At 45.8% G+C, this 15,259-nt stretch overlaps 1 protein-coding gene across 1 annotated transcript; it reads left to right on the forward strand.

The window, feature by feature from the left end:
* Positions 1-339: 339 nt before the first annotated feature.
* Positions 340-14,858, forward strand: LOC105474126 (short chain dehydrogenase/reductase family 9C member 7). Its single transcript, XM_024790482.2, has 4 exons — positions 340-1,457; positions 4,975-5,233; positions 5,906-6,069; positions 11,411-14,858. The coding sequence occupies exons 1-4, from the start codon at positions 1,157-1,159 to the stop codon at positions 11,626-11,628; spliced, it is 942 nt and encodes a 313-aa protein (XP_024646250.1). The 5' UTR covers positions 340-1,156; the 3' UTR covers positions 11,629-14,858.
* The last annotated feature ends 401 nt before the right edge of the window (positions 14,859-15,259 follow it).

Raw genomic sequence — 15,259 nt, forward strand, 5'->3', positions numbered from 1 at the left:
GACCCTAGATGTTGATCCAAAGAATCACAGGAGGCTCCAGCATCATTCCCCTGCATCTTATGAAATTCTGGGTGTGGCCCCTCACTACTCACACCTCTGGTTTCCTTATTTCCTTTCCTTTACCACCTTCCCTCTTAGCTTTCTGTAAATTATTTGCTAAATTGCCTAGACTCTCTTCTTCTCCTCCAAGTCCTGACCCAGAGAATTTTCTGTCTCTGGCCCCAGTTCTCTGCTCCTCCTATATCTCATCCCCTCTTACAGTCAAGGCCTCTGCCCAGACAATTCCCTCAGCTGCCCAGTGAACTCATGATCCCACCTCATCATCTTGCCCAGGGCCTAAGTATCATCCCCAGGGGGTGTCAGGCCTGAGTCCCCCAGGTCTTTCTGCTTTCTGGTGGCTAAGTTTCACATCACCAGCCTCCCCTATAGGAGAGCCCTGCTGCCTCCAGCCTCAGGACAGTGGAGGTACATCCACCTTAGGAGAAATCCATTGCTTTTCTCCTCTCTCCTGGTGGAGACTTACCTAAGAATTCCAGAAAGCTGACGACCTGCAACTTGTTTCTCTTGGGGTTTGGAAGGTACAGAACTAATGTTGTTTGTTTTACATTAATAAATTTGTCTTGAGTATTTTCCCTGAAAATAAAACTTAAACTTATTTACATACCTACACTCATTACAAAAGATTTTGATCTCTGGAGACCAAAATCCCTAGGCTGGGTTGGGGGTAGGGTGGTGACAGGATTTCTAGGGGAGCTGTCTGGGGTGAGTCCTCCTTTTTCATTTGCCTCCCTTACACCACCTGGGTGAACCACCACTCATCACCAACATTGCCAGTGGATTCTTTCCCATTCTTGGCAGCTTTACCCATCAGGGCAGGGGGAGAGAAGGAGGCAGCCACCAGGGCTGTCAGAGGTGACAAGGCTTCAGGTTGGACTTGAATTTCTTGCATCTGAGCTAATTGCTGTGGTGATGCATCCACCTATAAAAATTACAGCGTGGCTCACCCAGGGACCTAGATTTGCTGCAAGCTGTGGGAGGGAGGAGAGTTCTTCTTCCAGGTGGTTTCCTGTAGACTGCCTGCTAGGGCTCAGAGGACCAGCTTCCTCCTGCTGTCTCCTGAGCCCACTCCCTCTTGGCCATCACATTCTCCTGCCCTATGGCGGCCCTCACAGACCTCTCATTTATGTACCGCTGGTTCAAGAACTGCAATCTGGTTGGCAACCTCTCGGAGAAGTACGTCTTTATCACAGGCTGTGACTCTGGCTTCGGGAACCTGCTGGCCAAACAGCTAGTTGATCGGGGCATGCGGGTGCTGGCTGCTTGCTTCACTGAGGAGGGAGCCCAGAAACTTCAGCAGGATACCTCCTATCGGCTGCAGACCACCCTACTGGATGTCACCAAGAGTGAAAGCATCAAGGCGGCGGCCCAGTGGTTGAGGGACCAAGTGGGCGAGCAAGGTGGGGCGAATTACATTCTTTGACTTTCTTGGTTTCTCCTTCTTCCTCTTCCTCTCTCCCGAAGCATCTGACAGTATCAGAGACCCTGATGTCCAGATGGGGTGGGAGGGGTGACACAGGAAAGGCTCCTGCTTCAATCTGGTTGGAAGCCACTGCATGGTTTGGCCTGTTCACAGGAAGGGGTGATTTCCCAAGGAAGTTTTCTGTCCTGGAAACTCAGAGACAGGAAAGAGGTCTCAATAGGAAGTGAGGGGGGAAGATGTGTTCTGTGTGTCCAAACCTCTAAAAATGGACATGCCTGGCTGGGCATGTTGGCTCATGCCTATAAATCCAGCACTTTGGAAGTCCGAGGCGGGAATATCATGAGGTCAAGAGATGGAGACCATCCCGGCCAACATGGTGAAACCCATTTCTACTAAAAAATACAAAAATTTCCTGGATGTGGTGGCATATGCCTGTGATCCCAGCTACTCGGGAGGCCGAGGCAGGAGCGTCACTTGAACCCTGGAGGCGGAGGTTGCAGTAAGCCAAGATTGCACCACTGCACTCCAGCCTGGTGACAGTGAGACTCCATCTCAAAAAAAAAAAAAAAAAAAAAATTGGATGTGCCTCTCTGAGGTTTCAGCAGTCCTAACCATCAGCTCCTGGGGAAATATAAGCACATTTCTTGTTGGGATCAGAATAAGGGGGAGGGGGAATGAGACAGGAGGTTGGATCCCATGACGGGGTGCAGTTTCTCTCCTTGACTATGTCAGGCAGGGGAGAAAGAGATCTGGTCTCTTCTTGACATCATGGTGGGTGTTGGTTTGACTTCAGGGCAAGTATGTACGTCAGAGTGGCTGTTCCTATCGGGAAAGGAAGCTGTGGACTGGGGCTGGCCCAGGACTGCATGGGGACCTGCGTCATGCACTTGCAGCACACAGGGTGTGGGCCCAGGAACAGGAGGAACAGGATGGCTGGGTTGCAGAAGCAGCAGACTAGAGGAAGTCCTCCCTCCTAAAGGAACTAGTCTGGAGCCCATGCACAGGTCAGGGCAACAGAACCCTGGAGCCAGGGGGATCCAGACAGTAATTCCCTGCTTGATTCTTCTCCTTAGCACTTATCACTAGTCAATGTACAATAGATTTTACTTATTTATTGTCTGTTTTCTCCTAGAATAAAGCTTCCTGGGGACAAGGATTTTTGTCCCTTTTATTTACTGTGCATCCTTAGTACCTAGAATAATGTCTGGCACCTAGTAAGGTACTCAATAAATAGTTTTCGAGTGAGCTAATTAATTAGTAATTCAGCAAGAGTGAGCCTCTGTCTTCAGCAGGCTGTCTCAACCAGTTCCCTACATTCAGCCTTGAGCCACTTGCCTTAATACCTCACTTAGCATGTTAGTTTCCTGTTGCTGTTGTAACAACACAACTGTACAGTCTGAAGACAATACAAACATATTATCTTGTAGTTCCGGAGGAGTAATGTCCGAAATGGGCCTCACTGATCTAAAATCAGTCAGCAGAACTGTGTTCCTTCTGGAGGCTGTAGAGGAGAATCCGTCTCTGCCTTTTCCAGCTTCCAGAGGCAGCTGACATCCCCTGGCTCCTGGCCTGCTACCTCCATCTTCAAGGCCTGCAATGTTGAGCCCAGTCTTTTTCACACTTTTCTCAATCTCTCTGATTCTCTGGTTTCTGCCTCCTTCCACTTAGAAGGACTCGTGATTATATTGGGCTCACCAGTTTAATCCAGGATAATTTCCCTGTGTTAACTTCCTCCCTAACTTTAAGGACAATTGATTAGCAACCTCCATTCCACCTGAAACCTTAATTCCCCTTTCCCATGTAATCCAGCAGATTCACAGGTTCCAGAGATAATGAGGCTGGCGACATCTTTGGGGGACCATTATTTTGCCTAAGCCACTGGGCAATATCCTTGCCTAAGAAGCACCGGGAACTGGGGTGGGTAGGGGGATGGGAGAGGAAGTTCTTGTGTGCTTTCTCATTGCTCCTGAATGCACAAAGGCAGGGAGATTGGGTAGGGGCATGGCTTCGGTGGGCACCCCGGCCCTAGAGGGAGGGGTGGACTAGGATTTATGTTTGTGTTGAGACCTGCCCTCAGGAGACAGTGGGATGCGCCTGCAGAGTATCCTGGGGCTGCTGAGGCTGGCGCTGTCAGGGGAATCTCCAGGGCAGTAGGGCTTGGGGAATCCTTGCATGAAGGAGCTGGAAGGGGTCCTTGAGCAGTGTTTAGAGGGGTCTCCAGTGTGTCTTTAGCATCACCCTCCCTCTGGTGGAATTTTTTTGGAACTCCAATATGTAAAACAAATGAAAGGAGAGCTTCTCCTGCATTTTCCTCCTGCTAGAAGGCTTGCAAAATACAGTCTGGAAGCAAATGTTTTAGTCCAATCTGACGAAGAGTCTGAAGCCCAGAGAAGGAAGTGACTTGTTCAAGGCTGGAGGTAAAACCAGGACTGGACCTGACGCTCTTCAACCCTGGGCCCCTGCAAAGTTGAATGATCACACTTAGCATTATTTCTTTCCATTTGTACCAACCTAATTGAAATATCTCAAAGACAGTCCTCATCACATTTTCCATAATTATTTTATTTAAATAATTTATATATTTATTTATTTATAAATATTATTATTTCCTTCTAGGCTTGTGAGTTCCTGGAGGGATAAAATGCTGTGTTGTTCATTTTATGTCTCCTTTGCCCTGTATTTTACTTTATTTTATTTCATATCATTTTATTTCATTTTATTTTCAGAGACAGGGTCTCACTCTGTCACCCAGGCTGGAGTGCAATGGCACCATTATAGCTCACTGTAACCTTGAACAAGGTAACCTGTAACCTGGGCTCAAGTGATTCTCCCACCTCAGCCTCCCAGTAGCTAGAACTACAGGTGCATACCACCATACCTGACTAATTTTTTTTTCTTTTTTGTAGAGACGGGAGTCTCACTCTGTTGCTCAGGCTGGTCTCAAACTCCTGGCCTCAAGTGATCCTCCCACCTCAGCCTCCCAAAGGGTTGTGATTACAGGTGTGGGTCACTGCACCTGGCCTCCTTCACCCTACAATTGTCACAGACTAGATACATGCATGAATAAATGTGTAAAGATGGATGAATGAATGAATGGATTGATTTTGGTAGTATGTGAAATGCAGTTGGTTATACTTAAGTGAATAGAGAGAGAGAAGCATGATGGGGAAGGGATCTAAACACTAATTCATTGGTATGAAAATGAAACTCTTATCCCAACGCTTATAGCTGAAATGCTGTTAGCTAACACCTTGATTGTAGCTGGCACAGAGCGCCAGCTAGTCGGCAGACTTTACTTGAATTGGGAAAAAGTGTCCCTTCAGGGAAAATGAATTAGTAAAAGATACACCTTTCTTTTATGTTATAGCCTGACTGGGTTGTGTCTTGTGCACCTGCTCAACCATCCTTGAAGGCACTGAGCCAGTGGGGAGCAAACCTTGGTTCTTTCCCAGGCCCCCTGATGATTTCTATGTGGTTCTCCATCTCACCCCCAGGCCTCTGGGCCCTGGTGAACAATGCTGGTGTGGGCCTGCCCAGTGGTCCCAACGAATGGCTGACCAAGGAGGACTTTGTGAAGGTGATTAATGTGAACCTGGTGGGACTGATCGAAGTGACCCTTCACATGCTGCCCATGGTCAAGAGAGCCCGGGGCAGGGTTATCAACATGTCCAGCTGTGGTGGTCTTGTGGCCGTCATTGGTGGTGGCTACTGCGTCTCCAAGTTTGGCGTTGAGGCCTTCTCTGACAGCATCAGGTAAGTGGGCCCTGGTACTAAACCACTCCAGGTAGAAATCCCGGGGGTTAGAGAGGGTTGGGAGTGACAGCTTGTGGGCAGGGGAATTCTGCAGACAGGAAGCTAACACAATAGCAGAAGGAAGGTTAGACCTCAAGGTGCCTTCTCCAAGGACCAAGAGAAGGTATGAGGAGAAGAGGTAGGGTGGAAATACGAGGCATCAGGTGGGCCTTCCCTTGAGCAGCACCAGGGTGAGTGAAACCCTGTTTGGGCCTGTGAGAGGAGGAGGGAGAGTCCCCCATAAGACAGACAGGCCTGGAGGCAGAGGTCCCCTCTGGAGGTCTTTAGAGGAGCATGCAGGTCTTGTGTAGACCCACACCCTTCACCATGTGGGTGTTGAGTGAGGAGTTGCTAATGGGAGGGACCTGGTGGGAGGTAAGGCTTGGCCTAGATTCTCTATTGACTTCTTCCCGCCGGTTATGCCTAATGCAAATTGCCCAGAGACTGCTGGGCCAGTCTGGGAAAAGGCTGAGTACCTAAGGAAGGGCTTATTGCATAAAGGCAATGCCAGGGCCATGCACAGGGGGTGAGGGAGGCATCTCTAGGTTCCTGAAAGACAAGCCCATCCAGAGGTGACTCTCCCTGATGATTGTCATCTTGAGACCCAGACTGAGCACAACTCTTCTTTCCCAGGCGTGAGCTCCACTACTTTGGGGTAAAGGTCTGCATCATTGAGCCAGGGAACTACCGGACAGCCATTCTGGGCAAGGAGAACCTGGAGTCACGCATGCGAAAGCTTTGGGAGAGGCTGCCTCAGGAGACCCGGGACAGCTATGGAGAGGAGTATTTCCGTAACTGTAAGTTCCTGAGGCAGGGGAGGGGTCTCTAAGGGGGGGCGAGTGGGTCTTGGGGTCATTAGCTGGCTTTCCATTTACAGATGGTGAGACAAAATGCAGAGGAGTTCAGGACCCAAGGTCACACAGCGGCAGAGCTGGGGTTTGAGAATAGACAGCAGGCGGCAGAATCATCACTGCTGGAGCGGTGCGGGGAGTTAAGAGCAATTCGGCCCACTCCTGGCACCTGCCCACACAGCAGCATGATGCAGGGGAATCAGGTGAAAATGTACTGAGATAAATATAGTGAAGAGATCAAGAGCATGGCTGCTGGAGCCAGACTGCCTGGGTTCAAATCCTGGCTGTACTACTTACCAGCTAGGAGACTTTGGGACTATTACCTAGTTTTCCCATGCCTGAGTTTTCTCATTTACAAAATGGAGCTAAAGATAGATAGTGCCTCCTTCATGGGGTTGCTATGAGGGTTAGTATGTGTGAAGTGCTTTGCACATTCGAGTGCTTGTTAATAAAGAAGAAAATGAGCACATGGGGATTTAAAAGAGAGGGTCTCTAGGCAGCTCTCTTTCTCTCCCTGAGCTGAGGGTCTCCTGTGAATCATTGGTGTTTTTGGAGGGTAGAGGTGGGACATGGCAGCTGTTTATCCTGCTGCCCCAAAACTTTGTGCTGCGAAAGTTGTCTGCTGGACATCATACGTCAACAGAGCACAAAGCCAAGACAGCCATTTTTTTCACTTAATACATACACACTTTATTGCATTTTTGTTTTTTATTTTTGTTTTGAATCAGTAATACAAAACATGCAAGGCTGCCATGTCCCAAGCATGTGTGGGGCTGGAGAGCTGGAACGGACATAGCGGTGTGCCTGCCCCTCACTGCCTCTAGCTTATGGCCCAGTAGGGGAGACAAACATTAATAAAAACACATGTGTTTATGGTAGATGTGGATAAGTGCAACAGAGGAGAAACAGGGTTGTGAAAGAAGAACGAAGTGGGAAGTTGGGGTCCCAATTCAGGTTGTGGTGAAGGGGAGAGCTTCTCTGAGTTGACTTTGAGGAGGAATAAGAGTTAGGTGTTGCTGGGAAGGGGAAAGAAGGGACTTTTTTTCTGCAGGAAGGCTCTGAGGCAGAAAACTCCATTTGAGGAACTTTAAAGAAACCAGCAGGTGGGAAGCAATGGGAGGTAGCTGCAGTATACAGAATAAATTAGAGCATCAAAGCACACTGAGGATTAAGGGGTGAGGGAGAGGAAGCCATCAAGGGTGAGTGCTAGCTTTACAGCTTGAAGAATATGGTGGATGGAGGTGTCATTCATTCATTGATTTAGGGAAGCCTCAGGGAAAAATGTTTGGGGTACCCCTTAGGTAAATTCATCTCTTAGTGCTAGACATGTTAGGATTCTGTGAGAAGAAAATGTCTAAGGATTTACATTAGTTGGGACTTACTCAGTGACAGAAGATCCAGTGCTAATTAAGCAGAAAAGGAATTTCTTGCCTCACCTGACTAAAAAGTTGAGCAAGATAAGCTTCAGGTACAACCTGACCCAGACTGCAAATGATGTTGCTAGGACCTGGTTTCACCCATTTCTTGGCTCTGCTTCTTTTGCGTTGACTCCAATCTCTAAGCTCTCTCCCCTGTGGGAGCCGCATAACTGCAGCATCTCTTCACCTCCACCTAGGGTGAGGTCTGCTGGGAAAATAGGAGAGTTCTTTCCAGTACCTCTCCCAAAAGTCCTAATGTACACTCTGACTTGGTGGACCTATGGTGGCCACATCATAGGGGACTACAAGATGCACCCAACCCTAAACCAGTCACTGTGCCCAGGGGAATGTGAAGGTGTGATTGGCTCAGGCTGGGCCACGTGCTCTGCCCAGACCAATGGACACGGTGTTGGGGAGGCATAGGTCCCCAAAGGGAAATGTGCTGCCGTTGGGAGCAAGGAGAGTAGATGTTAGTGTGTGGGGGGAAGAATATTTATCCTCTGTGTGATCATTCTTAGCAAAGAGTAGTTCAAATTATTTGTGGAGCTGCTCTGAGGCTGGGGCAAAGTGAATTCAGCCAGTGTCTGGAAACCTCACAAAGTCATTTTCTAAGTAAGCACTCAGGGTGAAGAGTGATTGTAGCATCTTTAGTGTGGTTCATGGAAGAATATGTATAAAGGCAAACTCCTCTGAAAACCTTGTCCAGAAACTGGTATTGTTATCCTAAAGAATAGTAAGGATTGGGCTTATAAAATATGTTAGGCCAATTCACCTGTAGTCCACACCATAATTTCAGAGGAAAATTTTCAGGCAGTGGTCAACTACACTTAGATAAACGTTTTCCCAAGTGGTTATACCAGAATTTTCGCTTCAGTTGCCCAGTGTTTATTGGGATACAGAGATGAGACAGTCTCCGGGAAACTAGCAGGGAAGATGTGAAAGTAAATACAGCACCACATGAAGAATCTTGCAATAATGGACATGCGTACAAAACAAGCAGCAGTGCAGACTTCACTCCGCTGTCACAGAAGCCTTACAGAGGTGACAGTTAATGCCTCAGTGAGTTTTGAAGGATGAATAGGAGTATACCAACAGGGAAAGAGATGGTGGATGTTTTACACAAGAGGAAGGGTGTGAGCAACATTTTGGTGACCTGACATAGCATTGTATGCTTTTAGAGGTAGTGCAGATTTAGGCTTGTATTCCAGCAGTCCCCCTAATCATGTTGTACAGCTCTCCAAACTTGTTTATCCATTTATAAAGTACAATTCCTCTCTCATGGATTGTTAGGAGATTTAAACAGAAATGCAAAATACTCAGCTCTGCCACAGTAAGAGCTGAACAAACCTTTGCCATTGCCATTATAGTCTGGCAGGAGTGCTGTGGGTGGTGATTGAGGAAGGGAGAGATTAGGAGTCAGATCATAAAATGCTTTGATTGCTATACTAAGGAGCATGGCTCTTATCCTAAAGGCATTAGAGAGCCTTGTAAATGGCTCTGAAACGGCAGATCAGATTTGTGTCACTGTGGGAAGGATAAAAAGGCCACCTGGGAGACTACTGCAGAAACCCAGTGAAGGAATGATAAAGACATGAAGTTCTAAGTCATGGTGGTTCTGGTGGTGGGGGGGTGGCTGTGTGACAGACAGGAGAGATATTTAGTAGTAGTCCTAGAGCATCACTGGGTACAAACTCAGCAAGTTGCTGTGGCTGACCAAACAGGCCCCTGGCTTGTAACCCCTAGGAGCAGGCCTGATACTTTATAGACTTTATCTTGCTTAATTCTCCCAATAACAAAAACGTTTTCCCAGGTGCCCAACTCCAAAGCCTATGTCCTTCCTCACTGTGAAGGAGAGTGACAAGGCCGGATGGGTCCTTCAGTCTCCCTTCCCACTCCATGCCTAGCAGGGTGCCCAGCACTGAATGGCAGCTAATATCTATTTGAGAAAACAACGAAAGCAGGTGCCTTATACCCTTTCCCATGTGTGGGGTAACTTCTTCCACCCCACTGCCTATGTAAGCCCTCTCCACCTCTCAGAACCCAGTCCCCAGCCCATCTCACCATGTCAGCTTGCTCCACCTCCTCAGCCCACAAAGGTTTCCCTGGCTCCGAGGTGGCAGAGACAGCCCCTTGGGCATCCTGAACGATTCCTTCGGCCCTCAGTCCTGCTGCTGGTGGCCTCTGTGCCAGCTCTATGGTCAGAGGTCAGGGTGTGGTTTCCCAAGACATTACTGCCTTATGGACAGTCTGGCTTTAAGTTAGTGTGGCTCTTGTTGAGATCCCAAAATGTAGTTTGGCTTTTTCCCTGCATCAGTTTTCTTTCCAGGAAACAGAAAATGGAGTTTCTCAGAGTCTGGGGCAAAGGGGACTGAAGTGACACTGCCCCATTCTCACCAACCACCCACAAGGATCCTGGCCCCGAGTGGGTGAATTCCTTGCCTGCCTGGACCATTCTCAAAGTCAGGGCAGCTTTGGCTTCCTCTCCATTTTCAAGTTTTCATCCCTCATCAGGGCAGTCTGACTTTGAAGCACCATTTTCTCTGGAGTCCTCAGGGCTCTCAGTGAAGCATGAATCCCTCTGTCCTGGGGTGAGGATGCACATGAGGGCCTGGTGGGTGTGTGGTGTGGCCCTTCTCCTATTTATGTCATGAGCTTTGGCAGACTTGTACCACCTGGGGTCTCTGTCCCCATCTCCACTCCTGGGTGCCAATGCAAACAGAACAGCCCCTCACATTTGTGAGGGCCCCACGAGGTGCTTGTCTATTCCTTAAATTGTTTGAGTCCACAATGGCCAATGATCTTATGACCAAGGTAGGGGCAGTATTACTATTTTTAAATAATATTTTCTCCTGCATGTTTTTGTTTAAATGTGGGAACCCTAGGAAGTACATAGAAGGAAAAAAAAAAAGGCTGTCTTCCCATCATGTTTGCTATTCTGTACTCCCCCAGTGTCTACCCTGCTATTAATCATCTTTTGGTATTCTCCAGGACAGACTTTTTTTTTTTTTTTTCTGAGATGGAGTCTCACTCTTGCCCAGGCTGGAATGCAGTGGTGCGATCTTGGGTCACTGCAACCTCCTCCTCCTGAGTTCAAGTGATTCTCATGCCTCAGCCTCCCTAGTAGCTGCGATTACAGGCACGTGTCACCATGCCCGGCTAATTTTTGTATTTTTAGTAGAGAGGAGATGTCACCACATTGGCCAGGCTGGTCTCAAACTCCTGCCCTCAGGTGATTGACCTGGCTTGGCCTCCCAAAGTACTGAGATTACAGGCCCGAGCCACTATGCCCAACCTTCAGGAAAGATAGTATTATCTCCATTTTACAGATAATAAAAGTTTAAGCTCAAGGTAATATAACTAATAAGTGGCACAGTTTTAAGAATGCTCACAGTTCTTCTCATCACCAGTCTAATGCAATAGTAGGAAATCAATGCACAATTGTTGAATTCAGGAAGATAAATAAGATTGATGCTTTATTTATTTATTTATTTTGAGACAGCGTATCATTCTGTTGCCCAGGCTTGAGCGCAATGGTGTGATCTCGGCTCACTAAAACCTCTGCCTCCTGGGTTCAAGTGATTCAGTATCTCAGCCTCCTGAGTAGCTGGGATTACAGGCATGTGCCACCATGCCCGGCTAATTTTCATATTTTTAGTAGAGATGGGGTTTCACTATGTTGGCCAGGCTAAGATTATTTATAATAGTCTTATAAATGTGTGTTTGTATAAGGGACCACCTGGAGGGTGTGGCAGACCTGTCTGAAATGTTAGATCAGGGGTCTCGTGGAAAGGGTAGTTGGACAGAATTCAGAAGAAATCATCTTTTATGAAGAATAACAGAGCCTTTTTCCACTCTCTGCCCTCAAACAGATACTGACAAGTTAAAAAACATAATGCAGGTGGCAGAGCCCAGAGTCAGAGATGTCATCAACAGCATGGAGCATGCTATTGTTTCCCGGAGCCCTCGCATCCGCTACAACCCTGGCCTGGATGCCAAACTCCTCTACATCCCCCTGGCTAAATTGCCCACCCCTGTGACAGATTTCATCCTGAGCCGGTACCTTCCAAGGCCAGCGGACAGTGTCTAAACTGGGGAGGCTCAATGGGTCAGTGGAGCCTAGAAGTGGGGGTGGAAGGAAGGACTGTGGGGTCACAAAAGGTGGTATCAGATATCCTGGGGACACTGGCTGCAAAGGACGCTTGGCTCAGCTGACACCCACTGCTGTCGAATTTACCAGTAACTTCTAACAGAAGATGAATGCCTCTTCCCACCCTCTGGGACCACACAGAAACCTGAGGTGGTGTTTGCAAGTTCAGCGATCTGCAGCAATGGCTCCAAGGACATCTGTCACCCAGTCAGGATATGGCTTTTTCTGGTCTTGGAAAAGTCATGGAGAAGAAAACCAGCTCCTGAGGAATCATGAGCCCCTTTCAGTTATCACTGCCACTGAGAAATACTGTGGGATAATCTTGCCTCCAGGAGAATCTAACCACCTTCCTACTGGGTCCCTCAATATGCATGACTTCATTCACATAACCCATCACTGAAGTACCTAGTAGGGCAGATAGGGAGTGCAAGATTACATCAGACAAAAGTTTAAAATATTTTCTCTCTTTTTAGATTCTTCTATCTATAGGTGATTGGGATCCACATGAAATAACATTCATTTATTTAATCACCATTGAGTAATTTTTCAAATATTTATTGAGCACCTACTACCTACCAGGCACTTTGTAGGTGCCGGGGGAATATAAAGATGATTAAACCATGGTCTTGGTTATTTATTGTTTATTTTGTGTTTTGCTTTGCTTTGTTTTAGCACAATATCTAGTAGCTTAGTTAGGACAAACAATGATAGAAGGAATAGAAATCAGAATACAAATTTTTAGAGCTATGAAGGACCCTGGAAGTGTTCATCCAATACTTCAAAACACTGGCTGTACCTTGTAATCACCCAGTTAATTAAAAAATACAGACTCCTGCAACAATATTAGAAAATCTGATTCAGTAGGACTGAGACAAGACCCAGAAGTATGTATTTGTAACAAGGACCTAGAAGATTCTGATGCACCTGAGCAATTGGGAGCCACTTATTCCATAGAATAAGTAACTTAACACTCAGAGGGGGAAGTGACCTACCTAAGCCCCCAGCTTAGTAACTAAGACAAGGATAGAAATGAGGCGTTCAGACTCCCAGACCAGGATTCTTTTTCAGTTATAGGAAAATCCATTTCTGAAGTTAGTAACACTGTCAAATAAGTCATTGAACTAATTTTTTAAAAAAAGACTTAAACTCCTGGGTCATATGAAGTTCTATTGAAAAGACTTTCTTTGATCTTGATAAATGGTCATGTAATAAAGGTCAAATGTTATTTTTTTAACTAAAATATCTTTAATTTGGGTCTCTTAAACATCTGAAAATAATAAAATATAATCCAGGTATATCTGCAAAGACTCTTTCCAAATAAGGTAACACTCACAGGTTCCAGGGGTTAGCTTATAGATATATCTCTGGGGAGCTACCATGCAACTCACTACAGTTTTAGCACTTCTATTCCTGGCACCAAATTCTAAATCAGATAGAATGCACTCAACAACAAGTAACAGAAAAGCCAACTCACAAGTAACAGAAAAACCAACTGGCTTAGACAATGAAGAGTGAGGGCAGGGCTCAGTGGCTGAATGATGGCATTGAGGCTGTAGGCTCTTTCTACTTCTTTGCTCTGCTACCCACAGTTTTAGCTTTACCCTTTGTTATTGTGGTGTGACTGCCAGGCAAAGGGAACTCTACATTTCCTCATTCACAACTTAAAGAAGAAGAAAGATCCTGCCTTTCCACAGCATTCAAGATTGAAGAAGTTTCTTTCCTAGAGCCCTCATCACGCGTCTCCTTGAATCTCATTGGCCCAAATTGGTTTAAGCTTGTCCACCCCTGACAAAGAGGTAAATTGCCATGAATTGCTTAGATTAATCACGGGACAGATGGGATGTTGGGAAATCAGTCACAATGCCTACCACCTTGGAAAATGCAAAACTCAGACATTGTGCTCTTGAGAGGGTTGAACAAAGGTCAAAAATAAATTTTCTGAAGACACAAAAATTTACTAAGGGGAAATTGGCTAGGTAATATTTTGAGATGATGATTTACACTTTTTCATTCCTCCCTGTTTTTCTATGTCCCCTTCTTCCATTCAAATGGATAGCCAATTTGGTACTTCTTGACCTAGGGTGAGATGTTTGATGGGATAAAACATACAAATTTCCTGCACTTTCTCCAGCTTTAGTCTCCCCCAACCCTATATATTTAGAAAAATTATAGAGTTTGGGGAAAGAAGTAAAACAGAATGTGACTTATGGGTGTATCAAATGACTCAGAGAAACACAGACTTTCCCCTATGACAAAGAGATTCACTCTGATTAGAGAAGAAGGTGATGTTTGGGGTTCCCAGAAAAGGAGGGACCAGGGCTCACTTTCTGGAAGCACCGTGGGGTCACACCATGGCGAGGTGACAAGACTCAAGAGTCACAGCTACCTTGTACGTTTAGGCAGCCGAGGCTCCAGATGACCTCACAGGAGACTCATGTGTCCCACCATGGCAGGAAGGTAGTAGAAATTTGCTAGATATAAAGGGCATGTAGACTGGAACAGAAGACACTAAAGTGGCAACTTTTAGAAGATAAAAGTCTTAATTTTTTGGTCTGAGGGCCATCTCTCCACCTCATCATTAATAGCTGAGGTATTTTTTGAACTTATGAGCTGAGATTCATATATGCTCCAGAGTTACATTTTGGTTGATTTCATATTAGGACCATGACCTTTCTTACATAACTTTTGTATTTTCCTGGAGTTTTGAATTGCCTTTTCTTGTTCATTTATTCAGCTTCTTAATCATTTTTATCTCCATTTTTAAAGTAGGGGAGTAATGTGATCTGATTTATAATTTTAAAAGATCACTGGGGGGCTCTGTGGAGACTGAAATGAAAGAGCAATGGTGGAAGCAAGAAGGCCATTGCATAATCCAGGCAAGAGATGATAGTGCCCTAAGTTGAAATGGTGTTAGCAGGAATGATGATAATAGGTAAAATCAATATATAATTTGGAGGTAGAACCATTAATGGACTTTAATCATTAGTCAGTCTGTCAAGAAGAGTTTATCAGGCTCCTACTAAGTGCTAAACGTGGTTCCAGATTCTAGAGTTATAGTGGGGTATAAGACAGAGTCCTTACCCTCAAAGAGTTTATATTCTAATGGAGGGAGGGGTTGGCCAATAGACATATAAAAAAGTGAATGAAATAATTTTATATACTGATAAGTGCTGTGGAGAAAAGAAAATATAATAATGTAATAGATGACTAGGGAGGCTGCTTACCGTTTTTTCTAATCAACATTATTGAGGTAAAGTTTGTATTAAAAGAAATGCATCCAACTAAGTATACAGTCTGATGAGTCTTGTCATATGAATACACCTGTACAACCACCACCAGTCAAAATATAAAATGTTTTTCTCATCCTAGAAAGTTCCCTTGTACCTGTTTGCAGTTAATCATCCCTCCTCTCCACCCTGGCTCCAGACAACCACTGATGTGTTTCTGTCACTATAGATTCATTTTGAGGCTGCTTACTTTTCAAAAAGACCACTTTTGCTGCCATTGAGGAATGAATAGGAATGAACTGGATTGAAGAGGTGCAAGTCTAGACCTGATAAGAGAAATGTGA

This window comes from Macaca nemestrina, chromosome 10 (genome assembly GCF_043159975.1).
Source record: "Macaca nemestrina isolate mMacNem1 chromosome 10, mMacNem.hap1, whole genome shotgun sequence".
Classification (NCBI taxonomy): Eukaryota; Metazoa; Chordata; class Mammalia; order Primates; family Cercopithecidae; genus Macaca; species Macaca nemestrina.